Source organism: Salmo salar, chromosome ssa27, assembly GCF_905237065.1.
Source record: "Salmo salar chromosome ssa27, Ssal_v3.1, whole genome shotgun sequence".
NCBI lineage: Eukaryota > Metazoa > Chordata > Actinopteri > Salmoniformes > Salmonidae > Salmo > Salmo salar.
In genome coordinates this window covers 24057309-24085000 of record NC_059468.1, presented here as the reverse complement: position 1 = coordinate 24085000, position 27692 = coordinate 24057309, and the positions used below count along the sequence as shown (strand labels likewise).

Genomic DNA, 27692 nt, shown 5'->3' with positions numbered 1-27692 from the left:
GTGGTCCTACCTGAATGCCTCCACCAGGACACAGCCTGTCATCGGTAAGTGTGTGTGTGTGATTGTTTAATGTGCACTTCATAGTTAACTTTTGATGAGAAATTAGTACCCGTGTTTCTCATCCCTCCGATCTCTCTCCCCCTCTCCTCCAGGTGTCAGTATGTTGACAGAGTTGCCAGACAGACATGGTGACTACTTCCTCTGCCGCTGCTGTTCTCACAGGATGTTTACGTCATCCCTCATTGGACACCTAATCTCTGCTCGACACCGCTACCACTACATAGTGGGTTACAGACTGCACACAGGCACACACACTACATACAAACACACACTACATACAAACACACACTACATACAAACACACACTACATACAAACACACACTACATACAAACACACACTACATACAAACACACACACGCACTACATACAAATACACACACGCACTACATACAAATACACACACGCACTACAAATACACACACACACGCACTACATACAAATACACACACACACTCACTACATACAAATACACACACACTACATACAAATACATACAAATACACACACACTACATACAAACACATACAAATACACACACACACTACATACAAACAAACACACACTACAAACACACACTACATACATACACACACACACACTAGATACATACACACACACTACATACACACGCACACACACACCATAACTACATTGTGTCCAGACAAATACACTATATATACTAAAGTATGTGGACAACCCTTCAAATTAGTGGATTCGGCCATTTTAGCCACACCCGTTGCTGACAGGTGTATAAAATCAAGCACACAGCCATGCAATCTCCATAGACAAACATTGACAGTAGAATGGCGTTACTCTGTGACTTTCAACGTGGCACCGTCATAGGATGCCACCTTTCCAACAAGTCAGTTCATCACATTTCTTCCCTGCTAGAGCTGCCCTGGTCAACTGTAAGTGCTGTTATTGTGATGTGGAAACATCTAGGAGCAACAACGGCTCAGCCACGAGGTGGTAGGCCACACAAGCTCGCAGAAGGGGACAGACGAGTGGTGAAGGTGCGTAGCGTGTAAAAATCGTCTGTCCTCGGTTGCAACACTCACTACTGACGATTGATTCTGTGCTTCCAACTTTGTGGCAAGAGATTGGGGAAGTCCCTTTCCTATTTCAGCATGATAATGCCAACTTTGCACAAAGCGAGGTCCATACAGAAATGGTTTGTTGAGATCGGTGTGGAGAACTTGACTGGCCTGCACAAGAGCCCTGACCTCAACTCCATCGAACACCTTTGGGATGAATTGGAACGCTGACTGCGAGCCAGGCCTAATCACCCAACATCAGTGCTCAACCTCACTAATGCTCTTGTGGCTGAATGGAAGGATGTCCTCGCAGCAATGTTCCAACATCTAGTGGAAAGCCTTCCCAGAAGAGTGGAGGCTGTTATAGCAGCAAAGGGGGGACCATCTCCATATTAATGATTATGGAATGAGATGTTCAATGAGCAGGTGTCCACATACTGTTGGTAATGTAGTGTATTTTTAAAGACTGGAGCTGATTTTTGACCCAGGTCTGATTTGTGTTTCATGTTCATGCTCCATACATACTGAACTCAGTAAGTGACATTTCCCGCTGGACTGTGTTGTCATAGAAACTAGTGTACCCTGAGCTGGCTGCTGATTGGCCAGTGAGCCCAGAGCTGACTGTGAAGGCGGGGCCTCTTCATGAGGAGCTCAGAGTGAGAGCTGCAGAACTGGAGGCACAGGAGGGACTAGGACAGCCCACGGTAATTAATAACCTATAATCATCTAATCAATATCTGTTTGATCACTGCCCTTATCAATTCACTGAACTGAAAACACGGAAGGGAACGGCACAACCCACGATAAACTATAACATATAATCATCTAATTGTAGGGTTCTGAGTCTTGACGGTTTTTAAGATATTGAGAACAAGAAACACTTGAATAAAATGTTTAATAAAGCCGGGAAGCATACAAACAATACACGTCAACAAACCCAAACAGCAATGTATATAGGAGAGTCTCTGCCTCCTGTGGAATCTATACATAAACAGTCATACATCTCGATGGACCAACCAAATGTAAATGAATACCAGATGTTTCTTGTCGTATTGGGGGAAGGGGGTCAGTCATTCTAACGTTCCCCCAGATAACAACTTGGACCGTAACGTATGGTGGTCTAACAGGCTCACAAGGCCTTGCAGTTACATTGCAAAGGGCCCTAGGCTCTTTAGGGATGACTGGTGTGCCTCTAACATACTGGGTAACCCACAAGGATTTAAAAGTACTTCTGGTGTGTAAACTGCATTATGGTTAAAACAGACGATGTGGTTTAAACAGACGATGTGGTTTAAACAGACGATGTGGGTTAAACAGACGATGTGGTTTAAACAGACGATGTGGGTTAAACAGACGATGTGGTTTAAACAGACGATGTGGGTTAAAGGCCAATCCATAGCTGAAACAATAACGAACTGGTTCACCGCACCAATGTTTTGGTAAAAAGCTGAGGGGTGGCGCTTGAGAAATGTACCCACTCTCAAATTCATAGACAAGGACTGACCATCCATGATATCAAAAGTTATGGTTTTAATCATGTTTGTTTACTTTATTTAGCTAAAAAACATTGGAGTACGTGCTGACCAGACCGCTCACACAGGTTGATTTTGTCCTCCTACACCAGACACCATCAGGACACACAGGTTGATTTTGTCCTCCTACACCAGACACCATCAGGACACACAGGTTGATTTTGTCCTCCTACACCAGACACCATCAGGACACACAGGTTGATTTTGTCCTCCTACACCAGACACCATCAGGACATGCAGGTTGATTTTGTCCTCCTACACCAGACGCCATCAGGACATGCAGGTTGATTTTGTCCTCCTACACCAGACGCCATCAGGACACGCAGGTTGATTTTGTCCTCCTACACCAGACACCATCAGGACATGCAGGTTGATTTTGTCCTCCTACACCAGACGCCATCAGGACATGCAGGTTGATTTTGTCCTCCTACACCAGACGCCATCAGGACACGCAGGTTGATTTTGTCCTCCTACACCAGACACCATCAGGACATGCAGGTTGATTTTGTCCTCCTACACCAGACACCATCAGGACACACAGGTTGATTTTGTCCTCCTACACCAGACACCATCAGGACACACAGGTTGATTTTGTCCTCCTACACCAGACACCATCAGGACACACAGGTTGATTTTGTCCTCCTACACCAGACACCATCAGGACATGCAGGTTGATTTTGTCCTCCTACACCAGACGCCATCAGGACATGCAGGTTGATTTTGTCCTCCTACACCAGACACCATCAGGACACGCAGGTTGATTTTGTCCTCCTACACCAGACACCATCAGGACACACAGGTTGATTTTGTCCTCCTACACCAGACACCATCAGGACACACAGGTTGATTTTGTCCTCCTACACCAGACACCATCAGGACACACAGGTTGATTTTGTCCTCCTACACCAGACACCATCAGGACACACAGGTTGATTTTGTCCTCCTACACCAGACACCATCAGGACACACAGGTTGATTTTGTCCTCCTACACCAGACACCATCAGGACACGCAGGTTGATTTTGTCCTCCTACACCAGACACCATCAGGACACGCAGGTTGATTTTGTCCTCCTACACCAGACACCATCAGGACACGCAGGTTGAAATGTCAAAACAAACTCTGAACCAACTATATTAATTTGGGGACAGGTCAAAAAGCATTAAACATTTATGGTAATTTAGCTAGCTAGCTTGCTGTTTCTAGCTAATTTGTCCTGGGATATAAACATCGGGTTGTTATTTGACCTGAAATGCACAAGGTCCTCTACTCAGACAATTAATCCACAGATAAAAGGGTAAACCGAGTTAGTTTCTAGTAATCTCTCCTCCTTCAGGGTTCTTCTTCTTCTTTGGGCTTCATATGGCGGTTGGCAACCAACTTTAAGGTGCATTACCACCACCAACTGGACTGGAGTGTGGACCTCAGTTCAGCTTTCAATCACCCATGTGGGTATATGCTCCTAAAAACCAATGAGGAGATGGGAGAGGCGGGACTTGCATCAAGCGTAAAAAATAGCCCATGTTCTATTTTAGCGCCTGGCTACGCAAATGCTCGTTGACGCGCACGGACAGTGTGGGTGCAATGATTGAATAACATTTGTGTACATTTATTTTGAGACGCGAGCGGCGTGGTCAGCATGTTATAGTTTGGGTTCTGATGGATACAACAGTTCATGAGGCGTTTGAGTTCTATTCTTCAAGAATCAATATCAGTAGTGTAGCAACTGCAGATTGCTCCTTTAACAGACCATATGGTTAAAACCCTTCAAAATCAATATCTGTCTGATTACTGCCCTTATCAATACACTGAACTGGAGACACAGGAGGGAACGGGACAGCCCACAGCAAACTCCTCCATCAAATAATGAATGAATCAACCAATCAATCTCTCAATAAACCAATCAATCAAAAGTACATCAATCATATGATCTGTTCTGTTATGAAGGTGGTAAAGAGAGAACCTGCTGCTGGAGACACAACCACTACTGAAGGTAAGACGCACGCACACACAAACACACACATGCACACACACGCACACACAAACATACACACACTCACCTCCTGTGAATGGTTTTGTGTGTGTTTCAGGGACTGCCCAGCAGAGCCAGAACAGCTCACCTCTCACTGTGAAAGAGGAACCGGTTGACTCCACAGTACCGTCCCAGCCCCCTAGAGGAGAGAAGAGGAACAAGAGGAGGAGCAACCCTGTGGTTGGTCAGTATTCCTGTTATCAAGGCTGCCATTGGTTGGTTCATCAGTCTCTCAGTTTGGACAGTATCTCAAGTTTGGACCGTAATACTATTTTGAAGTGACCTGTGCGTGTGTGTGTGTAGGTGTGAACTTCCTGGTCCAGGTGTCCCACAGGAGAAGGAAACAGTACTACTGTCAGCTATGTTCTGTCAGGATGAAACACGCTATTACTGATCACATGACCAGCCTCAGCCACCGACACAACTATGTGGTGCGTGTGTTTTTAAGTCTATCTTTATTTAGTAAGGTGTGCATCATTACAGGGATGTCAATCGATAACCATTTATTTTGGGGACGTTTGACATGCATTAAATTCCGCTTGTTGTCTTTTGTAGAGGTTGAAGTACCCTGGTTGGACCTCCAGCCCGGTAGAGATGGAGAAGAAGCTGTTCAAAATGGCCGTTCACCTGGAGAAGGTCGACAGAGACGCAGGAATGGGCATGCAGGTCAACACACACACACTGAAAGTTTACAATTGTCGGGGTGGAAGGTGTCTGTACTTCGTTCATTGGGGCCTGCTTCCTGTGTCAGTCAGGTTGTCTCTGTGTCACAAAGCATGATGAACCCTGTTGACTGTTGCGTACTGTTACATGAAAATTGTGTGCCTCTTTCCTGTCAATTAAATTCAAACTATTTTAGGCCCCACAGGCTCACACTGCACCAAACTCACACTCTACTAGCACCAAACACACGCTCTACTAGCACCAAACTCACACTCTACTAGCTCCAAACACACGCTCTACTAGCACCAAACTCACACTCTACTAGCACCATACTCACACTCTACTAGCACCAAACTCACACTCTACTAGCTCCAAACTCACACTCTACTAGCTCCAAACTCACACTCTACTAGCTCCAAACTCACACTCTACTAGCTCCAAACTCACGCTCTACTAGCTCCAAACTCACGTTCTACTAGCACCAAACTCGCATTCTACTGTCACCAAACTCACGCATTCTACTGTCACCAAACTCACACGCTCTACTGTCACCAAACTCGCACGCTCTACTGTCACCAAACTCGCACGCTCTACTGTCACCAAACTCGCACGCTCTACTGTCACCAAACTCGCACGCTCTACTGTCACCAAACTCGCACGCTCTACTGTCACCAAACTCGCACGCTCTACTGTCACCAAACTCGCACGCTCTACTGTCACCAAACTCGCACGCTCTACTGTCACCAAACTCGCACGCTCTACTGTCACCAAACTCGCACGCTCTACTGTCACCAAACTCACATGCTCTACTGTCACCAAACTCTCACCCTACTAGCACCAAACTCATACTAGCACCAAACTCATACTAGCACCAAACTCACGCGCTCTACTAGCACCAAATTCACGCGCTCTACTAGCACCAAACTCACATTCTACTAGCACCAACCTCACACTCTACTAGCACCAAACACACACTCTACTAGCTCCAAACACACACTCTACTAGCACCAAGCTCAAGCTCTACTAGCACCAAACTCACACTCTACTAGCACCAAACACACGCTCTACTAGCTCCAAACTCACACTCTACTAGCTCCAAACTCACGTTCTACTAGCACCAAACTCACGCTCCACTAGCTCCAAACTCACATTCTACTAGCACCAAACTCACACACTACTAGCTCCAAACTCACATTCTACTAGCACCAAACTCACATTCTACTAGCACCAAACTCACACACTACTAGCACCAAACTCATACTAGCACCAAACACACGCTCTACTATCACCACACTCTACTAGCACCAAACTCACACGCTCCACTAGCACCAAACTCACACGCTCCACTAGCACCACACTCACACGCTCCACTAGCACCACACTCACACGCTCCACTAGCACCACACTCACACTAGCACCAAACACACGCTCTACTAGCACCAAACACACGCTCTACTAGCACCAAACTCACGCTCTACTAGCACCAAACTCATGCTAGCACCAAACACACGCTCTACTAGCACCAAACACACGCTCTACTAGCACCAAACACACGCTCCACTAGCACCAAACTCACACGCTCCACTAGCACCAAACTCACACGCTCCACTAGCACCAAACTCACACGCTCCACTAGCACCAAACTCACACGCTCCACTAGCACCACACTCACACTAGCACCAAACACACGCTCTACTAGCACCAAACTCACGCTCTACTAGCACCAAACTCATGCTAGCACCAAACACACGCTCTACTAGCACCAAACACACGCTCTACTAGCACCAAACACACGCTCTACTAGCACCAAACACACGCTCTACTAGCACCAAACTCATACTCTACTAGCACCAAACTCACACTCTTCTAGCACCAAACTCATGCTAGCACCAAACACACGCTCTACTATCACCACGCTCTACTATCACCACACTCTACTAGCACCAAACTCACACTCTACTAGCACCAAACTCACACTCTACTAGCACCAAACTCACACGCTCCACTAGCATCACACTCACACGCTCCACTAGCACCACACTCACACTAGCACCAAACTCACGCTCTACTAGCACCAAACACACACTCTACTAGCACCAAACTCATACTAGCACCAAACACACGCTCTACTATCACCACACTCTACTAGCACCAAACTCACACGCTCCACTAGCACCAGAGCTAGCACCAAACTCACACGCTCCACTAGCACCAAACTCACACGCTCCACTAGCACCAAACTCACACGCTCCACTAGCACCAAACTCACACGCTCCACTAGCACCAAACTCACACGCTCCACTAGCACCAAACTCACACGCTCCACTAGCACCACACTCACACTAGCACCAAACACACGCTCTACTAGCACCAAACACACGCTCTACTAGCACCAAACTCACGCTCTACTAGCACCAAACTCATGCTCTACTAGCACCAAACACACGCTCTACTAGCACCAAACACACGCTCTACTAGCACCAAACACACGCTCTACTAGCACCAAACACACGCTCTACTAGCACCAAACACACTCTACTAGCACCAAACTCATACTCTACTAGCACCAAACTCATGCTAGCACCAAACACACGCTCTACTATCACCACACTCTACTAGCACCAAACTCACACTCTACTAGCACCAAACACACACTCTACTAGCACCAAACTCTCGCTCTACTAGCACCAAACACACGCTCTACTAGCACCAAACTCACGCTCTACTAGCACCAAACTCACGCTCTACTAGCACCAAACTCACGCTCTACTAGCACCAAACTCACGCTCTACTAGCACCAAACTCACGCTCTACTAGCACCAAACTCACGCTCTACTAGCACCAAACTCACGCTCTACTAGCACCAAACTCACGCTCTACTAGCACCAAACTCTCGCTCTACTAGCACCAAACTCACACTAGCTCCAATCTCACACTCCACTAGCACCAAACACATTTGCTGATGTTCTCTCTCTGTGTAACAGAAGGTAGAAGTGGAAGCTGATGAGTACAAAGAGCTGTTGTCCTTTCCTGTGGAGGAAGGTAAGCTTGGACAAAGGAAAAATCCACCCATTTTGAATGTTATATTGTTTTTTGTGCATTTCTGGGCGCTGTTGTATCGGTTTGAGGGGTCATGTTTTCATATGTATCTGGGCTATTGCAGTTCAAGCAGGCAGAAATACAGCCGGTATGACAAGTTGTATTTCTGCCTGCGTGAACTGCAATAGCTAAGATGAACATGAAATGACCCCAGGAATCGATTGAACATCGCTCAGAGATGCACAAAATAACATTCTAAATGGGTTAATCTTTCTTTGAATTACTGTGGTTGATATATGGTTGTTATTGTGGTCTTGATCAACAGGTGTCAGTAAACTGCAAGCCATCATCAGACGGCAACAAGAGCCATGCGACCTGAGACACACAGCTCCCTCGACCAATCACAACCCAGAGGATCTGAGACAGACAGCTCCCTTGTCCAATCCCGATGCAGCCCAATGTCCAGCTCAAGGTAAGTATAAGCCATCTGAGGCTAGAGTTTCAACAGAACGCGTAATATCTGACTCCTTAGAGGAGAAACTGAAGTCAATCACCTGAAGTTGTATTCCTGATGTTGAAACTGTTCTTTAGCTGAAACTGTTGTACTGAAACTGTGGGGGACAGCACTAGGGTGTGTGAGTGTTGGAATGAGATGCACAAAGGAGAACCAACCAGTAAAAAGCACAGCCCCGATATTCTCTACGAATCGTGCCGAGAACATAAAAGTGGGTTCACAGATTCTGGTGTCAACTTTTGTTGTGACTTGGCTTATATTAATCTGATGACTGTTAGTGGCCCGGGGACTTTAATGCAGGCAAACTTAAATCAGTTTTACCAAATTTTTACCAGCATGTCACATGTGCAACCAGAGAAAATAACTCTAGACCACCTTTACTCCACACACAGAGATGCATACAAAGCTCTCCCCCGCCCTCCATTTGGCAAATCTGACCATAATTCTATCCTCCTGATTCCTGCTTACAAGCAAAAACTAAAGCAGGAAGTACCAGTGACTCGCTCAATAGGGAAGTGGTCAGATGGTGCGGATGCTACACTACAGGACTGTTTTGCTAGCACAGACTGGAATATGTTCCAGGATTCATCCAATGGAATTGAGGAGTATACCACCTCAGTCATCGGCTTCATCAATAAGTGCATCGACGACGTGATCCCCACAGTGACTGTATGTACATATCCCATGGATTACAGGCAACATCTGCATCGAGCTAAAGGCTAGAGTGGGAGACTAATCCGGGTGCTTAGAAAAAATCCCGCTATGCCCTCCGACAAACCATCAAACAAGCAAAGCGTCAATACAGGATTAAGATTGAATCCTACTACACCGGCTCTGATGCTTTTCGGATGTGGCCGTGCTTGAAAACTATTACAGACTACGAAGGAAAACCCACACGCGAGCTGCCCAGTGATGTGAGCAACCAGACGAGCTAAATGCCTTTTATGCTCGCTTCGAGGAAAGCAACACTGAAGCATGTACGAGAGCACCAGCTGTCCTAGATGACTGTGTGATAACGCTCTTGGTAGCTGATGTGAACAAAACCTTTAAACAGGTCAACATTCACAAAGCCGCTGGGCCAGATGGATTACCAGAATGTGTACTCAAAGCATGCGTAGACCAACTGTCAAGTGTCTTCACTGACATTTTCAACATCTCCCTGGCCGAGTCTGTAATATCTACATGTTTCAAGCAGCATAGTCCCCGTGCCCAAGGACGCGAAGGTAACCTGCCTAAATGATTACCGCCCCTTGGCACTCACGTCCGTAGCCATGAAGTGCTTTGAAAGGCTGGTCATGGCTCACATCAACAGCATCCTCCCGGACACCCTAGACCCATTCCAATTCGCATACCGCCCCAACAGATCCACAGATGATGCAATCTCAATCGCACTCCACATTGCCCTTTCTCACCTGGACAAAAGGAACACCTATGTGAGAATGCTGTTCGTTGACTACAGCTCAGCGTTCAACACCATAGTGCCCACGAAGCTCATCACTAAGCTAAGGTCTCTGGGACTAAACACCTTCCTCTGGATCCTGGACTTCCTGGTGGGCCGTCCCCAGGTGGTAAAAGTAGGCAACAAGTAGGCAACGACACGACTCGAACACCATCATTAAGTTTGCTGACGACATGATGGTGGTAGGCCTGATCACCGACAACAATGAGACGGCCTATAGGGAGAAGGTCAGAGAACTGGGTGGTGTGGTGCCAGGACAACAACCTCTCCCTCAATGTGAGCAAGACTGAGGAGCTGATCGTGGACTACAGGAAAAGGCTGAAAAGATTTGGCATGGGTCCCCAGATCCTCAAAAGGTTCTACAGCTGCACCATCGAGAGCATCCTGACCGGTTGCATCACCGCCTGGTATGGCAACTGCTCGGCATCTGACCGTAAGGCACTACAGAGGGTAGTGCGACCGGCCCAGTACATCACTGGGGCCAAGCTTCCTACCATCCAGGACCTATATAATAGGCGGTGTCAGAGGAAAGCCCATAAAATTGTCAGAGACTCCAGTCACCTAAGTTATAGACTGTTTTCTCTGCTACTGCACAGCAAGCGGTACCAGAACGCCAAGTCTAGGACCAAGAGGCTCCTCAACAGCTTCTTACCCCCAAGCCATAAGACTGCTGAACAATTAATGAAATCGCCACTGGACAATTTACATTGACCCCCCCCCCTTTTTGTACACTACTGCTACTTGCTGTTTAAGTCACTTCACCCCCACCTACATGTACAAATTACCTCAACTAACCTGTACCCCCGCACACTGACTCAGTACCGGTGCCCCCTGTATATAACCTCATTATTGTTATTCTTATTGTGATACTTTTTTATTATTACTTTAAATGTTCTACTTGGTAAATATTTTCTTAACTCTTCTTGAACTGCACTGTTGGTCAAGGGCTTGTAAGTAAGCATTTCACTGTAAAGTCTACACTTGTTGTATTCGGCGCATGTGACAAATAAAGTTCGTCCGGGTTAGGGGTGGGTTTGGCCGGCAGGGATGTTCCAGTCCCTTCGCGCACTAGCGACTCCTGTGGCGGGCCGGGCACAATGCACGCTGACACGGTTGCCAGGTGTACGGTGTTTCCTCTTACACATTGGTGCGGCTGGCTTCCAGGTTAAGTAGTCGTTGTGTCAAGAAGCAGTGCGGCTTGGCTGGGTCGTGACGTACGGATCTCAAACTTCGCATCTCCCGAGTTAGACGGACCACATATGACTGCCTATTTCACAGAGATGGAGAAAGGGGTTGGGGAAAATAGAGAGAGAAAATGGGACATTTATCATGGATACATTCTAGGACTGTCTTCACGTTAATCATATACCTTGCACACGAACCACCGCCCGTTTTCTAATTAGAAGAATTAGAAGTAATGAATGTATTTACGTGTTGAATGCCGTCGTTCGTCATCTATCTCTGTTGAAACTAAAACTTCTTGAAATGGGGTTTTGTTGGCCTTTGTAAAATCTCTTCAAGTTACAATATTTTAGTTATACAATTGTCACAAAATAGACATTAATGTTCCATAGACCATGTCTCATCATTCTCCACATCCGGATGTTTAGAAATATTGTCCCAGTGTTCACTTTTGGACGTTAAGAGTTTTTTTGGCCGCAAAATGTCTCTGTAACAAAGAAACATTCCAATCACCACTCCTGAAGACCAAAAAGAGTTCCCTGCTGAATACAATTTACGATTGGCGTGAGGTGTCATAAAACCCCCACATCAATCCCTACTCCCCTCTGCGGTGAGAGGGGTCTGGTGGACGTTGATCCATTGTAACCTGGTCTTTGGATCCTCATAGAGTCGTGACACTTTTATTTGGCTGAAACTGTCCTTTGGCTGAAAGTCTTCTACTGAAGCTCTATTTTAGCTGAAACTGTTCTTTAGCTGAAACTGTTCTTAACTGAAGTTAAAGCATCTGCTGTGTCTCCACTCATCGTTTCATCTCTCTCAGGTATGTGTGGGGCAGAGTCGCGTGAGACCGAGGGAGTGTGTCCTCTCCCTGTCAGTCTATCAGAGGAGAATGACCAGACGCCCCAGAGGCTCTTGGTTCAGATCTCAGGTGAGCCACAGAAATATCTCTATCTGTCCATGGGGGTGTGGTTCTTTACCTGAATATAACGTTGCTCTTTCTCTCCACCCTTCTCTCTCTCTCCAAGTGTTTTTGGGAGAAGACCAGGAACCCCTACAAGTACCTTCCCCGTTCCTCCAGGATCAGCCATCCCTTACTTCCATCCCTCTCCCCATCTCTACACCTCCCCCTCCCTCCCTCTCTCCCTCAAACCCCTTTTCTACCTCTCTTTCCACAGTTGCCCCATCTACCTCACCCTCCCTCTCTTCCTCCATACCATCCCACACTCCCTCTTTGTCCACAGAGAAGACGAGAGAGACAGAAGTCTCTGTTTCTGCTCCTCTCTCAGCTCTGAGGAGCTCAACACATTTGAAGGACTGGGAGACTTGTCTGAGTCCAGAGTGGTGGGAGAGGAAGAGCCCAGAATGCAGAGAGACACAGATGCTTCTAGAAATACCAGACAGACACACTCTTCTGGAATACTCGGGGAGAGACAGACAGGCGGACTACTCGGAGAGAGACAGACAGGCGGACTACTCGGAGAGAGACAGACAGGCGGACTACTCGGAGAGAGACAGACAGGCGGACTACTCGGAGAGAGACAGACAGGCGGACTACTCGGAGAGAGACAGACAGGCGGACTACTCGGAGAGAGACAGACAGGCGGACTACTCGGAGAGAGACAGACAGGCGGACTACTCGGAGAGAGACAGACAGGCGGACTACTCGGAGAGAGACAGACAGGCGGACTACTCGGAGAGGGACAGACAGGCGGACTACTCGGGGAGGGACAGACAGGCGGACTACTCGGGGAGGGACAGACAGGCGGACTACTCGGAGAGGGACAGACAGGCGGACTACTCGGAGAGGGACAGACAGGCGGACTACTCGGAGAGGGACAGACAGGCGGACTACTCGGAGAGGGACAGACAGGCGGACTACTCGGAGAGGGACAGACAGGCGGACTACTCGGAGAGGGACAGACAGGCGGACTACTCGGAGAGGGACAGACAGGCGGACTACTCGGAGAGGGACAGACAGGCGGACTACTCGGAGAGGGACAGACAGGCGGACTACTCGGAGAGGGACAGACAGGCGGACTACTCGGAGAGGGACAGACAGGCGGACTACTCGGAGAGGGACAGACAGGCGGACTACTTAAGGAGAAACAGACAGGCGGACTACTTAAGGAGAAACAGAGAGACGGAATACCTGGCATCTCAGAGCTTACATCAGACTACAGAGCACTGGGTGACAGGGCAGGGTAAGTGTCTGTGTCTGTGTCTTTGTCTTTGTCTGTGGTGACTGTTTCAAACAGCTTTCCTCTCTCTCTTCAGTGACCTCCATGGACACAATGCTGTACAGTACTCCAACAGAACCGGACGAAGACCAAGAACACACACATCGTCACGGGGAACACACACATCAGCACGGTGAACACACACATCAGCACGGTGAACACACACATCAGCATGGGGAACACACACATCAGCACGGTGAACACACACATCAGCACGGGGAACACACACATCAGCACGGGGAACACACACATCAGCACGGGGAACACACACATCAGCAAGGTGAACACACACATCAGCACGGGGAACACACACATCAGCACGGGGAACACACACATCAGCACGGTGAACACACACACTTCGAGCAGGCCCCAGCAAGCTGGCTCAGTGTTCCAGAGGTGTATCTGCTGCCGGACACACCCGCAGGTGAGAGAAGGCTTCTTGTGACAGTGGATGTATTGATTGACTGTGTTTTTCTGAGGAATACTTGGTGTTTATAGGCTGAATGATGTGTCACTCTAATAATACTTGGTGTTGATTGATTGTCTGGTGTGTCACTCACAGCAAAGAGGGTTGTCGGCCCCAGCCACCTGTCCAAGTACCTGAAAGTGAAGGGCCTTCACAACACAGAACCGATTATAGGTCAGTTGTGTGTGTGTGTGCGTGCGTGCTCCAGATCTAAGATGTTTGGTAGAATGTAGAGAGATTTCTCAGATTCTGTGTTAGGGTTTAATAGGGAACCAGGTTACAGTGATTTCCCGCCCCGAACCCACTACAGTTTCCCTGGACAAATAACTGCGAGAAACCGGTATATTATAATAAATGATTTCTATGAACAGGATGATGTAAAATGGAACTGTTATATGCAATGTCAAAATCTGTCTTCTCACGGCCTTCTCTGCTCTGCTATCTGCATGATCAATCAACGCTCAGTGTATGTGAGAGTGTGTGCTGTTGTAAAGGCCTATTGTATTTTTATGCATATTGTTTATGCTGAAACTGTACACGCAGTTTCAGCCTTGAAATGCAGTTAGTAGGCCTACGGTAACAAAATAGGCTACAACTTTTGAGCTTCCAGTAGGGTAACTACTTTTATTAATTCACTAAAACGAATGCCACCGTGGCAGAATGCTAAATCTGCAAGGGGAGAAATAAGTGTAGCCTACAGGCGGTTCAACAAGTAGATTGATCTGACATGCAGGCCTACACCCCGAACACATGCGAGACAAGTGCAGAGAGAGTAGTGGGGGCTTCAGTAAGTGAAGTCTTAGCTCAAGCCAACGCAAGATGCAGTCTTACCTCAAGCCTATGCAAGCACTGGATGAAATTCTAGCAGAAATGGATACAAGCGACAGGTTCTCCTACATACCATTGCAACAGTGCCAGCTCCAGGCTTAAGCGACATAAGCAGTCTCTTAGGGCCCCAGGCCGCTAGGGGCCCCATCAATCAATCAATCAAATGTATTTATAAAGCCCTTTTTACATCAGCCGATGTCACAAAGTGCTTATACAGAAACACAGCCTAAAACCCCAAACACCAAGCAATGCAGATGGAGAAGCATGGTGGCTAGGAACAACTCCCTAGAAAGGCAGTTTCCTAGGAAGAACCCTGGAGAGGAACCAGGCTCTGAAGGGTGGCCAGTCCTCTTCTGGAGATTATAAGAGTACATTGCCATTAAGGCTATATTGTTCTTCAAGATGTTGAAGAACCCTCCCCCTCAAATAACAATGTTGAGAGTTAGAATAGTAAAATACACAAGGTTGCAGCTTCGAAATTTGGTTGTGCATCAGTTAAATTTTTCAGTCAGTAACTAGGTTTCCATCCAATTGACGACAGATTCTTTCGCGTAAGTTTTCATGTACCGACTAAAAATCAAAATTCTACGTGTTTCCATCGCATTTTCAACTTTACCAATAGTTTTGTCACAAAAACTGTTTGTATTTGTATTTATTAAGGATCCCAATTAGCTGTTGCCACGCAGCAGCTACTCTTCCTGGGGTCCAAACACATTAAGGCACTTACATTACGTATAAAACAGTACAGCATATAACATTATTACACCACTACATATCCACAATACAAAATGTTTATACCACCATACAACAATGTCACAATGTACACTACCGTTCAAAGGTTTGGGGTCACTTAGAAATGTCCTTGTTTTTGAAAGAAAAGCAAAAAAAAATGATCGGAAATACAGTGTATACATTGTTAATGTTGTAAATGACTGTAGATGGAAACGGCAGATTTTTTTCATTTTTATGGAATATCTACAATTTTATCTTGTGCTCTTACCTAAACTCTACCCCCACGTAGCCTGCCCCTGTAGCTCGTCATCACTGGCCCCTGACTTGTGAAAGTGATGTGCAATCTTCGTCACTTTCTCCACTATGCTGCGCAGCTCCCCACAGCAGCTCCCCACAGCAGCTCCCCACAGCAGCTCCCCACAGCAGCTCCCCACAGCAGCTCCCCACAGCAGCAGCTCCCCACAGCAGCAGCTCCCCACAGCAGCAGCTCCCCACAGCAGCAGCTCCCCACAGCAGCAGCTCCCCACAGCAGCAGCTCCCCACAGCAGCAGCTCCCCACAGCAGCAGCTCCCCACAGCAGCTCCCCACAGCAGCTCCCCACAGCAGCTCCCCACAGCAGCTCCCAGCAGCAGCTCCCCACAGCAGCAGCTCCCCACAGCAGCAGCTCCCCACAGCAGCAGCTCCCCACAGCAGCAGCTCCCCACAGCAGCAGCTCCCCTCAGCAGCGCCCCTCAGCAGCAGCTCCCCACAGCAGCGCCCCTCAGCAGCTCCCCTCAGCAGCGCCCCTCAGCAGCTCCCCACAGCAGCGCCCCACAGCAGCAGCGCCCCACAGCAGCAGCTCCCCACAGCAGCAGCTCCCCACAGCAGCAGCTCCCCACAGCAGCAGCTCCCCACAGCAGCAGCTCCCCACAGCAGCAGCTCCCCACAACAGCAGCTCCCCACAGCAGCAGCTCCCCACAGCAGCAGCTCCCCACAGCAGCGCTCCCCACAGCAGCGCTCCCCACAGCAGCTCCCCACAGCAGCTCCCCACAGCAGCAGCTCCCCACAGCAGCAGCTCCCCACAGCAGCAGCTCCCCACAGCAGCAGCTCCCCACAGCAGCAGCTCCCCACAACAGCAGCTCCCCACAGCAGCAGCTCCCCACAACAGCAGCTCCCCACAGCAGCAGCTCCCCACAGCAGCAGCTCCCCTACTGGTTATCTGTTTGGTCGTGCTCCCCATCTTCAGCATCAACACCAAGTTTATGTAGACAGAGGACTCACATTTCATTTATTTTATGCTGTGGCTATATTTACGATATGATGTATGCTAGCCTATGTATTTTGACCAACATTTTGTTTTGTGAAAAGCCCGATTCATTATTGTTGTACTGTATGTCGTGTGCTGATATAACATTCCTATGAATAGCCTACGTTAACGAAGAAGGCCAAGATATACCTTTGTTTTATAAAGTGGTTTGTTCATTTGAACTAGTTCGGGCAGTTTCAAACCCCAATAACATAAATGAACATTTAAAACACGACCTTGCGAGATGATCAATTACTTTATTTGTAAGCTAACAAATGCAATTTTATGAATAATACACCTTAGAATGGCACATTATTCTGTCGGTCGGTTTTATATGCTTTAGAATGACACTTCTTGTTTTGGTGGGAAATACAGGGTTACCCTGGAGAAAAGTGATTTATTCTGGAGTTGGAATACCGGGAAAATATTGTGTGTGTGTGTGTTCCAGGTCTGAGCAGTGTGGTGGAGTGTAGAGGTATATCCCAGGCTACATTTTTCATATGTGTGAGCTGTGCTGAGACTCTCTCCAGTACACACATCTGTGAACACATCATCAGCACACAACACCAGCAGTGCTACATGGTGAGTGACGTCACTAGCAACTACGAAAGTGTGTGTGTGTGTGTGTGTGTGTGTGTGTGTGTGTGTGTGTGTGTGTGTGTGTAATGTGAATGTGTTCTTAACAGTTTTCCCAGTATAGTCCTATGCGCTGTGATTGGTTGAGAGAGCAGCAGCAGCCTCCGAGTCCACAGCTCCTCAGGAAGGTCGCTTCAGCACTGTCACAACTGGAGGTGGACCTAGATGCACAGGTAAACATGGAAACCTTCGGGTTCAGGGGTCAGTGCCTGGTCAACACAGGGTCATTGAATGGTTTAGGGTGTAGATGGGGTCAAGGTTAAGGCTTATTTATACTCTACGCAGAACGCAACATAAGAACTACAATTAGCTACGCAAAATGGAGATAATTTTGCGTATCTTACGTACATAAGGTATACATTAGGCTTTAGAGGTTAGGGGTCAGGGTTCTGGACAGGGAAAAGGTTCTTTGTAAGCATACTGCTGGTTTTGGTGGTAGTCAAGCCTCTATCCGTTTGTGTAAGAAAAGACCCAACTACAGGATTTTCTAACCACACGTGTCTGTCAATCTGTGATGCCACAGCAGACTGGAATGGGACTCATAGATCATAATGTACCTGTCTCTGTTGTGTTGCCTAGGTGATGCTGCTGGATCAGATGTGGTATAACCTTGTGCAGTCAGCTCCATTCCACGAAGGTGTGTGTGTGCCTATGTCTGTGCATCGGTGTGTTCGTGCTGTGTATTGTATTTGATGATCTGCTGACTGATTTTTGTGTGTGTATGTGTAGCCATGTACATGCTGCAGGAACAGAATCAGAATGCCCTGCGTCTACACACAGCAAGCAGACACCAGCTTTGTCCCCCAGTTGGTCCTGACCCAGCAACGGAGCAGGGCTTTGACCAGAACCACAGAGTGATGGATAAACTGACCATGGATCAGATTGAGCCCCATCATCCCCTGCAGACAGCAGATACAGTGGCTGGTAAACTGACTGGAGATCAGCTGGAGTCAGGCCAGTGCATACAGACCGCAGACAGACGGCCAGATAATCAGAACCCGGATCAGCCCCAGTTGAGCCAGAGCTCAGAGAGAACAGAGATGGTCCCTGAGCCAATAAGAGCCAAGACACCACATAATTCTGAGCCAATCAGAGACAAGACACCACAGAACATTGAGCCAATCAGAGCCCAGATGCCAAAGAATTCTGACCCAATAAATTCCCAGACACCACAGAACACTGAGCCAAAAAGAGCCTGGATGCCACAGAACTCCTCAGAACCACATCTGGACCAAGACGACACAGGTGAGAGGAGGGGTGAGATTGTTCATAATTGTCCAACATGGTACTCTTACTTGGATTGGTGGCTACTGTATTGGTCAGTTTACAGTGATTAAAAGTATGTAATTACTGTATTGGTCAGAGTTTACAGTGATTAAAAGTATGTAATTACTGTATTGGTCAGAGTTTACAGTGATTAAAAGTATGTAATTACTGTATTGGTTAGAGCAATGGAGGTCAGTGAGGTTTCAACCTCTCTTCCTCTCCCTTCAGTCATTATCAAACAGGAGCCTGTGGACCCCAAGGTGGAACCTCAGACCCAGCCTGAGGTGGACCCCTTAAAGGGTAGGAAGCATGACTTTCTACTGACCAATGTAACAACACAGTGTAGTCAAAGACAGTAACTTAGTTGTAATTACAAGATGGTACAAACATAGTTCTGTTTTTGGGTTATTACACATTTATTAACCGCTGTAGTCCTCTCCTCTGTCAGATTCCCTGTATGGACACAGAGTCCAGTTCTCCCCAGATGTACAGAACCTGGCTGGTGAGACTGAGATCGAGAGACACAATCATCTACTTCTGTCACCATTGCAGTCAATTCTGTGTATGTGTGTGTTCTCTCAGGTGTCTGTGAGGTGGAGTACCAGGGGACCGTCCTAGGACACAGCCAAGAGATGACACGAATAGGAGGGGCCACAGAGAACTCCCTTCACCCCACCAAGACCCTGAGAGACTCCGTCAACAGCAGCCTGCCTCTGGTCGGTCAGTGTCTCAGCAGTGTGTTCAGATAACAGTGCTTAGTTCCTTTGTCTTTCCACCTCTGTGAGTCTGTATTCACTGTGCGTGTGTATGTGAGCGAGCGTGTGGTGTGTGCCACAGTACTGTAAGGGCTTTGTCATTCTGTGTGTGTGTGTGTCTATGTATACAGGTCTCAGTGCAGTGATAGAGTGTTGCAGTGATGGCCAGGTGTCCTTCTACCTGTGTGTGTCGTGTGGCAGCAAAATTGAAAAAGCTCTACTCATCAGCCACGTCCTCAAATACAGACACCGACAGCTGTACCTGGTGAGGCACACACACGTACACACCTCTTACTCAACCATACACACGATACTCACGGAAATTGTGATTGTAGAACAATGACACAACTAAAAAGTAATATAATTAAAATATGTATGTCATGGAAAGTTTTTGAAAGAAAATGGGAAAAATGGATAGCTTTCACAAACCAGGTATTAAGTATACCTTGGTGAAAGCCAATATCATAATTGCTTTCATATATTGTACTGTTCCTACCTTATGGCATGAGTTATTTTATTTTTTGCTTTTGTTTCTGCATTTCTGTTTTGATGCTCTATAAAAATGAATATTTAAGGTACACTCACCACACATCAGCTAATCTCCGCTAGTCTCACCCCAGACAAAGAGGTACCCGTGGTATTTCCTTGGTGTGGTACCAGCCCGAGGGTTGGCAGAACAGTCCAGACTGATGCAGATTGCTAACGAGGTGGAGGAGCAGAACCATGATGAGCCTGGCACGCTACAGGAGGTGATCCTGGCCCCTGCTGACTTTGACGAGATCAAACGGATGCTGTTTGATAAAGGTGAGTGATTGTTGATAGACTTCTGGGTGATCTGGGACTAGTGTGATTATCTGCATGTTGCTTCGGAACCTGTAGATTTAAATATCTCACTCACTCACTTCTCTTCCTTTCTTTTTAAGGGGGTAGATCAGCTTTAATATTGTGGCTTCCATCAATGTAATTGTCTGCATCATTTCCAATCCCCAATATATATTTTTTGCATGTATAACAGTACAGCCAAGTTTCAACTCTATTTATCATAATATATGTTTGTAAACCTCTCTCTCCCTCCCTCCCCAGCTGTATCCCGTTTGCAGGAGATCTGTAGAGAGCAGAACCAGACTGAACTCCTCACCACGGTCACCAGCAAACCTGAACCAAAAGTGGTCAAGCAGGAGATTGTGGAGTGCCAGGTGGTCTCCCATCAGGCCGTGGAGCAATTCCTACCGCCACAGAGATGTAGGAGAAACACTGGTGAATTGAATACTATCTTACTGTTAAGCTACAAAAAATGATGATAATACTGTAATTATAAACTGGGTGGTTCGAGCCCTGAATGTTGATTGGCTGACAGCCTTGGTATATCAGACCATATACCATGGGTATGGCAAAGCAAATATTTGTACCGATGTAATTATGTTGGTAACCAGTTTATAATAGCAATAAGGCACCTCGGGGGTTTGTGGTATATGGCCAATATACCACAGCTAAGGGCTGTATCCAGCCACTCTGTGTGGCGTTGTGCTTAAGAACAGCCCTTAGCCGTGGTATATTGGCCATATACCACACTTTGGGCCTTATTAAGTATATCTCTCACTCTCTATTCAATTAAAATAGATTTCTCTCTTTCTCCCTCCCTCCTCCTCTGTCTCTCAGGAAAGCGTTGTTCTAACGTTGAGGGGTCAGAGGTGAGGGGTCAGCAGCAGGTGAAGAAGAGAAAGGTGTCTAGCCCCTCTGAGGGTCACATTGCCCCTGTCATCTGTCTGTCATCTCCTGAAGTCACCAAGTCTTCAGACACACACACTGTCAACCAGACACACACCATCACACCCTCACCCACACAATCCAACACTAAGCCGAAACTCACACCCTCATGCACACACTCTGACTCTCAAACAAAACTTAAACCTTCATGCACACACCCCAAACCCAATTCAACTGCCCCAGAATATACTAGACCAAAACTCCCTCCTCATTCTGCCACCAAGCCCTCCAGTATCCCTGCCGACAGCCTGACTGTTGCCAAAGAGTCCTCTAGCAAGAAACCCACTCACACACTGTGCAAACCCACTCACACACTATCCAATCCCCCAAAAACACTCTTCACCAGTAGCCATAAGCTCACTGACAAACATTCGGACAAGAATGAGTCTCAGAAACATACTGAAAAGGCTAAACCCACTCGCACACACAGTGAACGCACACACAGAAACCGCACACACACTCGCAAACACAGTGACCTCACACACACTGACAGGACCAAACACAGACACAGTGACCGCAAACACACTAACAGACATTCTGACCACTCACGTGACCACACTAAGAGACACAATCGTAGCTCCAGCCGTTCCTCCAAAGCCCCCCCCAGAAATAGTCCCTCTGAGTCCCCCCTGCTCTCCCCCTACTCCCCAGCTGCATTCTACCCCACCAGAGCCACTTCTGCAGCGAGCCTAACCCAGGTCAAACCCAGCCAACCATCCTGCCTGGTCAACAAACAACTATCCAAACAGTCCAGGCAACCAACCAAGAGACCCCCCAACCCAACCTCAGCAGCCAGACCTCTCCAGACCCAGGCCAACCCTCCCAACAACACCTCTTACCCCCACCTGCACCCAGCAAGAACCGGACCCAGGACCCCCCCACCCGGACCCATGACCCCCAACCCCCGGCCATCCCTCCCTGCCTCACTCCTCCACCCCCACCCCCACCCCAGCCAGATCCTGTCCACGCCTCTGGGGTTAAGAAGACTTCCATCGTAGACTGTGATCAATTTGTGGAATACTTTGTCTCTTTGTTGCGCTCCCCCCACTTTCCTCCTGCCCTAACCACCCCAGAGAGGGCAGGGGGCGCTGAGGCTCATACCAGGGCAACAGGCCCTAACCCTGGAGGGGAGGAGATGAGGGGTGACTCAAAAGGTCATGCCATCGCCATAGTGGCGGCATTACCCAACCCGCTAAAAAGGAAGCTATCCCTTCAGGAACCCGAGAACAGAGACCCCTGGAACTACGAGAGCCGACAGTTCACCCCCAACTTCCAGAACCCTAACCCCAACTTCCAGAACCCTAACCCCAACTTCCAGAACCCTAACCCCAACTTCCAGAACCCTAACCCCAACTTCCAGAACCCTAACCCCAACTTCCAGAACCCTAACCCCAACTTCCAGAACCCTAACCCCAACTTCCAGAGTGTTACCCCCACTGCCAATGCCACACTAGCCCAGGGGGGTTACACTGGAGGGGTTACAGTTTCCTCTAGCCCTAACCCCACTGACCCACAGCCCCCAGAGATTCTACCTGGTTCCACCTACCCTGGTTCCACCTACCCTGGTTACACCTACCCTACTTACACCTACCCTGGTTCAGGTTACGCTGGAGTTGTCAGTGTTAGTCAGTTCACTTCCAACTCCCCCATTAACCCTATCCCCAGCCCCAGTAACACACAGTCACAGGCAAGGTGGTCTGGGGGCAACTGGGGAACAGGCTACCCAGGGGCAGGCTATGTTACAACGGGTCAAGCTGGTACATCCTACCCTGGAGCTGTCTCTTCTGGAAGAGGAGCGGGCTACCCTGGAGTTCTGCTCTACCCAGAGATGGGCTACTCAGACATGGACTACTGTGGACAGGCTTACCCTAGGTCTGGGACTGGACTCGGCTCTGCTGGGACTGTTATGCCCCCAGGAAGCCTCTACTCTACCACACCATCTCCAGCCAACCCCAGCTATTTGGCCTTGACCCAGCCATCATTTGACCCAGCCAGCTACTCCGCCTGGACTGCTACTGTCACCGGGGTTGCCATTGAAACCAGCACAGCAGGTACTACTATTGGTGGTTGGTACCCATGGGCCAACTTCTTCCTCAGACCCCCTGACTATTATGTTCTGCCTCAGCCAGCACGGAAATGGGCACGCTACTGCAGCAATGTCATCAAGACCAAAAACAACCTGCCTGCTAAAGCTACGGCTAATTCTACGGCTACTGCTAATGCTAACTCTCCTCTTATGGCTACCCCATCTCCCTCGGCTAGCACTGTCACTGCAGCTACCACTTTTCTCCCTTCTGCTTCTCTTAGCACGATGGCTAACAGCTAGCACCTCTGCTACACATTTAGCTAAAGCTGCTTCACCTACTACTGATGCCAATGTTACAGCTACTATTGCTATGCTAAGCGATGCTATGGCGATGCCTGCCCCTCCCCCTCCCAGCATGGAGGAAGGGTCCCGCCCTCTGTGGCCATATTAAGACAGAGACTGTCCCAGTGTTGTAGTGCTGGGTGGTGAGTGCTCTGTCTCTACTGCTTTACAATATCTTTGCTGTAACACTGTAATGCACTTGTCTTTTTCTACTAACACTGACTTTGCTGATAACTACTTTGTTGAGGGAAAATGTACTTGCTACAATTGCGATATGTTGTCTCACCTAGCTATCTTAAGATGAATGCACCAATGTAAGCCACTCTGGATAAGAGCATCTTCTAAATTACTAAAATGTGATCATGTATTTGCTGTACTGTATAACTAAACTCAGCAAAAAAAGAAACGTCCTCTCACTGTCAACTGCGTTTATTTTCAGTAAACTTAACATGTGTAAATATTTGTATGAACATAAGATTCAACAACTGAGACATAAACTGAACAAGTTCCACAGACACGTGACTAGCAGAAATTGAATAATGTGTCCCTGAACAAAGGGGGGTCAAAATCTAAAGTAACAGTCAGTATCTGGTGTGGCCACCAGCTGCATTAAGTACTGCAGTGCATCTCCTCCTCGTGGACTGCACCAGATTTGCCTGTTCTTGCTGTGAGATGTTACCCCAGTCTTCCACTAAGGCACCTGCAAGTTCCTGGACATTTCTGGGGGGGGGTGCGGCCCTAGCCCTCACCCTCTGATCTGACCCGCCACCTCCAAATCGATCCCGCTCCAGAGTACATGCCTCGGTGTAACACTCATTCCTTCGACGATAAACGCGAATCCAACCATAACCCCTGGTGAGACCCAACTCGTCAGTGAAGAGTCCTGTCTGGTCCAGCGACGGGGGGTTTGTGCCCATAGGTGACGTTGTTGCCGGTGATGTCTGGTGAGGACCTGCCTTACAACAGGCCTCCACCCCTCAGTCCAGCCTCTCTCAGCTTATTGCGGACAGTCTGAGCACTGATGGAGGGATTGTGCGTTCCTGGTGTAACTCGGGCAGTTGTTGTTGCCATCCTGTACCAGTCCCGCAGGTGTGATGTTCGGATGTACCGATCCTGTGCAGGTGTTGTTACATGTGGTCTGCCACTGTGAGGATGATCAGCTGTCCGTCTTGTCTCCCTGTAGCGCTGTAATAGGCGTCTCACAGTACAGATATTGCAATTTATTGCCCTGGCCACATCTGCAGTCCTCATGCCACCTTGCAGCATGCTTAAGACACGTTCATGCAGATGAGCAGGGACCCTGGGCATCTTTCTTTTGGTGTTTTTCCAGAGTCAGTAGAAAGGCGTCTTTAGTGTCCTAAGATTTCATAACTGACCTTAATTGCCTACCATCTGTAAGCTGTTAGTGTCTTAACGACCGTTCCACAGGTGCATGTTCATTAATTGTTTATGGTTCATTGAACAATCATGGGAAACAGTGTTTAAACCTTTTGCAATGGATTTTTATGAATTATCTTTGAAAGACAGGGTCCTGAAAAAGATGTGTTTTTTTTTTGCTGAGTTTACCAGTAATTTATCTTGTATGTGTGTGTCTGTTTCTACAGAGTATCTGCCACGCCCTCAGTGAGGACCCCGCCGGCCTGGATATCCTTAATGTGAGTTAGAGCTCTGCTACCCGAGCCCGGCAGGCCCCAACATTATACATTGGGTTAAGTCCGGGTACGGCCCGTTTTTTCATCAGTGAACGGGCAGGGCTCGAGTATCACTAAATTGATCAGTAACATTTTGAAGCTGAGCCATTTGCTCCTGCTCTGCTGCCAGTACAGTCATATCTGACTAAGATCGTAACATGGTGTCAAAGTGCTTAAGAAATGAGGGAACTGACCAGAGTGTGTGCGTGTGTTCCAGGTGAAGCACTGACTGCTGGACAATCGCTGGACTTGGAGGAGATGCACACACATATACACACACACACAGATTGATAAAGTAAAATTTTGTTACCAAATGTCAGTTTTAAAATGAACAATTCTTGGTTTTCCTCTATTTTGTATTACTTAAAGGTAACCCTCTTGCCAGAGCGTAATCTGTCACTGGTGGCTCAGCATAAGTAGTTACAGCCCTGTGGGAGGGGCCTAATCTTGTCAGAACAAACTCCCATCCAATCACTTGAAAGCTGTTTAGTTTCCATGACTACTGATTGTGGCATAAGAGGAGCAAAAATATTTTTTTGTTTACTACTATTTTTTTACATTTACTTTTTTAAAGATACAAGACAGTATATTTTAATTGCAAACTAAGCAAATGTTATACTCAAGTAATGGTCACCATTTAAATAAGGCATAAAAGATTCAGTTGATGTTTTCTTAAATGTGGATTATTATGTTTAATGTGAATATTATTTTTGTATCTTATACGTTGGTAGCCCTTTACACTCGTACCCGTATACAGGTAAAAAATGGCAGATTTGGGGCACTAATAAGCTCCTAAATTGGAACGTAGTGGCTGTACAGTAACATGCTATACATGACGTCAGAGCTCTGGCTGTGTGCCTCCCAGCGCTGTATGGGTTTTGACTGACAGCCGTTCTGAATTTGAGCACCGTGCACAACAAGAAGTTGCCCCCATCCCTCCCGGTAACTGGCCAGCTTTTGAAATGTTTTTGTTGTCTGAGTGAGCAAAATGCTATAAATTAAGATTACTAATTTTGAAAGATGAGAATTTGAGGATTATAATAAATACCGCTTTGATGTCATACAAGCAAGCTAAACACCTGTGAGTCCAAATGTGCACTTCACATTTCCACATCATAAAACTCATGTTTACTACAATATCAACGTTTAGCACCACCATGTTTGATGTAGTTACAAGATGACATGGCATCATACCCTGGGTTGTTCTGAACAGAGTGAGCCTGTGTTTGTTTATTGTGAAGAAAACTAGAGGCTGCACACGCACCTGAATGCACTCATGACTCCTTTCTATGCGCCCCAACATTACCATCTGTTTCTCTGAACTGCCTTGTGAAAGCCTAACACTGTAAGATTGTATTTTAGAACAAATGTTGGCAATAGAACATGCTTCCAAATCATGCCCACATTGCAATTTATAATGGACTGTTTTTGGATTGCGTAAACAACAGCAGTAATTGTGTGATGGCGGGAATGCAGGGTTGTGTTCCAAATGAAACAACTACAAGTGTGCTTGCTCTAGTTCCTCAACAGAACAGCTAGGAGAGGTCAAAAAACACCTAGTTGAAGACTCTTCTTTGAGTCATAAAAGTGCATTGAAATGACTTAGGAACTGTGGACACGTTGGAGAGGTGTGTGACCACTTGGAGACACCAGTGTGTCCTCTCACTCAAACCCTTGTGTTGTTTTATGTTGCACCTTTTCCTACATTTTCCAGGAATAGTCTTGTCATGTTACTGAATGTATCCAGAGTGTCATCAAATGCTGTGGAAAATACAGTAAATGTCAAATGCACATATAAGCAACAGTGTAATGTTTGGAATCAGTCTTGTTAGATGAACTGTTGGACTCACCTTTGGTCTAATCATTTTCATATTATCTCCAAACTTTTCCCTTTCAATTGCTACCATGGTTATGCATATGCTTTTCATATTTATTCTGTAAGAAACATTTACATTTAGCCCTAACCGTATAAGCCAATAAAACAATGCTATGCCTCGGCCCTAAACTGTGTGTGCACAGGGGCAGGCTGGCTTGCGCTAAAGACTCCATGGTTATACATTCCAAACATAGAAAACAACTGTTTCTGTTCTGGTGTCCTTGTTTCATATCTTCACTTCAAACTGGCACTTTTTTCCCCTCTCTCAC

At 47.3% G+C, this 27692-nt stretch overlaps 2 protein-coding genes across 4 annotated transcripts in view; both read left to right on the top strand.

Moving 5' to 3' along the window:
* Nucleotides 1-22486, top strand: part of LOC106588723 (uncharacterized) — an 87152-nt gene extending 64666 nt beyond the window's left edge. For 2 of the 3 annotated variants that reach the window (XM_014177998.2, XM_045709819.1), the window contains exons 34-56: nucleotides 1-44; nucleotides 153-283; nucleotides 1666-1800; nucleotides 4575-4620; nucleotides 4718-4843; nucleotides 4963-5090; nucleotides 5215-5325; nucleotides 8307-8364; nucleotides 8687-8833; nucleotides 12337-12444; nucleotides 12542-13717; nucleotides 13791-14177; nucleotides 14316-14393; nucleotides 17513-17646; nucleotides 17751-17873; nucleotides 18280-18337; nucleotides 18430-18945; nucleotides 19195-19266; nucleotides 19549-19686; nucleotides 19853-19986; nucleotides 20342-20525; nucleotides 20805-20978; nucleotides 21381-22486. The exon at nucleotides 1-44 is cut by the window's left edge and continues 370 nt beyond it. In XM_014177998.2, the coding sequence (XP_014033473.2) occupies nucleotides 1-44; nucleotides 153-283; nucleotides 1666-1800; nucleotides 4575-4620; nucleotides 4718-4843; nucleotides 4963-5090; nucleotides 5215-5325; nucleotides 8307-8364; nucleotides 8687-8833; nucleotides 12337-12444; nucleotides 12542-13717; nucleotides 13791-14177; nucleotides 14316-14393; nucleotides 17513-17646; nucleotides 17751-17873; nucleotides 18280-18337; nucleotides 18430-18945; nucleotides 19195-19266; nucleotides 19549-19686; nucleotides 19853-19986; nucleotides 20342-20525; nucleotides 20805-20978; nucleotides 21381-22486 (5314 nt within the window). Of the gene's footprint in view, nucleotides 45-152; nucleotides 284-1665; nucleotides 1801-4574; nucleotides 4621-4717; nucleotides 4844-4962; nucleotides 5091-5214; nucleotides 5326-8306; nucleotides 8365-8686; nucleotides 8834-12336; nucleotides 12445-12541; nucleotides 13718-13790; nucleotides 14178-14315; nucleotides 14394-17512; nucleotides 17647-17750; nucleotides 17874-18279; nucleotides 18338-18429; nucleotides 18946-19194; nucleotides 19267-19414; nucleotides 19687-19852; nucleotides 19987-20341; nucleotides 20526-20804; nucleotides 20979-21380 lie in introns of those variants that run through there. The other variant, XR_006762490.1, reaches the window with a different exon arrangement.
* LOC123730983 (prisilkin-39) lies at nucleotides 22412-27590 on the top strand. The gene is made up of 3 exons (XM_045709821.1): nucleotides 22412-23539; nucleotides 25461-25511; nucleotides 25765-27590. The coding sequence occupies exons 1-2, from the start codon at nucleotides 22624-22626 to the stop codon at nucleotides 25481-25483; spliced, it is 939 nt and encodes a 312-aa protein (XP_045565777.1). The 5' UTR covers nucleotides 22412-22623; the 3' UTR covers nucleotides 25484-25511; nucleotides 25765-27590.
* The last annotated feature ends 102 nt before the right edge of the window (nucleotides 27591-27692 follow it).

What these genes read in the sequence shown, in the direction of transcription:
- LOC123730983 (XM_045709821.1), top strand. Translation starts at nt 22,624, where the DNA reads ATGAGGGGTGACTCAAAAGGTCATGCCATCGCCATAGTGGCGGCATTA. An exon ending in CATTGAAACCAGCACAGCAG is followed by an intron (nt 23,540 to 25,460) that starts GTACTACTATTG and finishes CTGTTTCTACAG; the next exon opens with AGTATCTGCCACGCCCTCAG.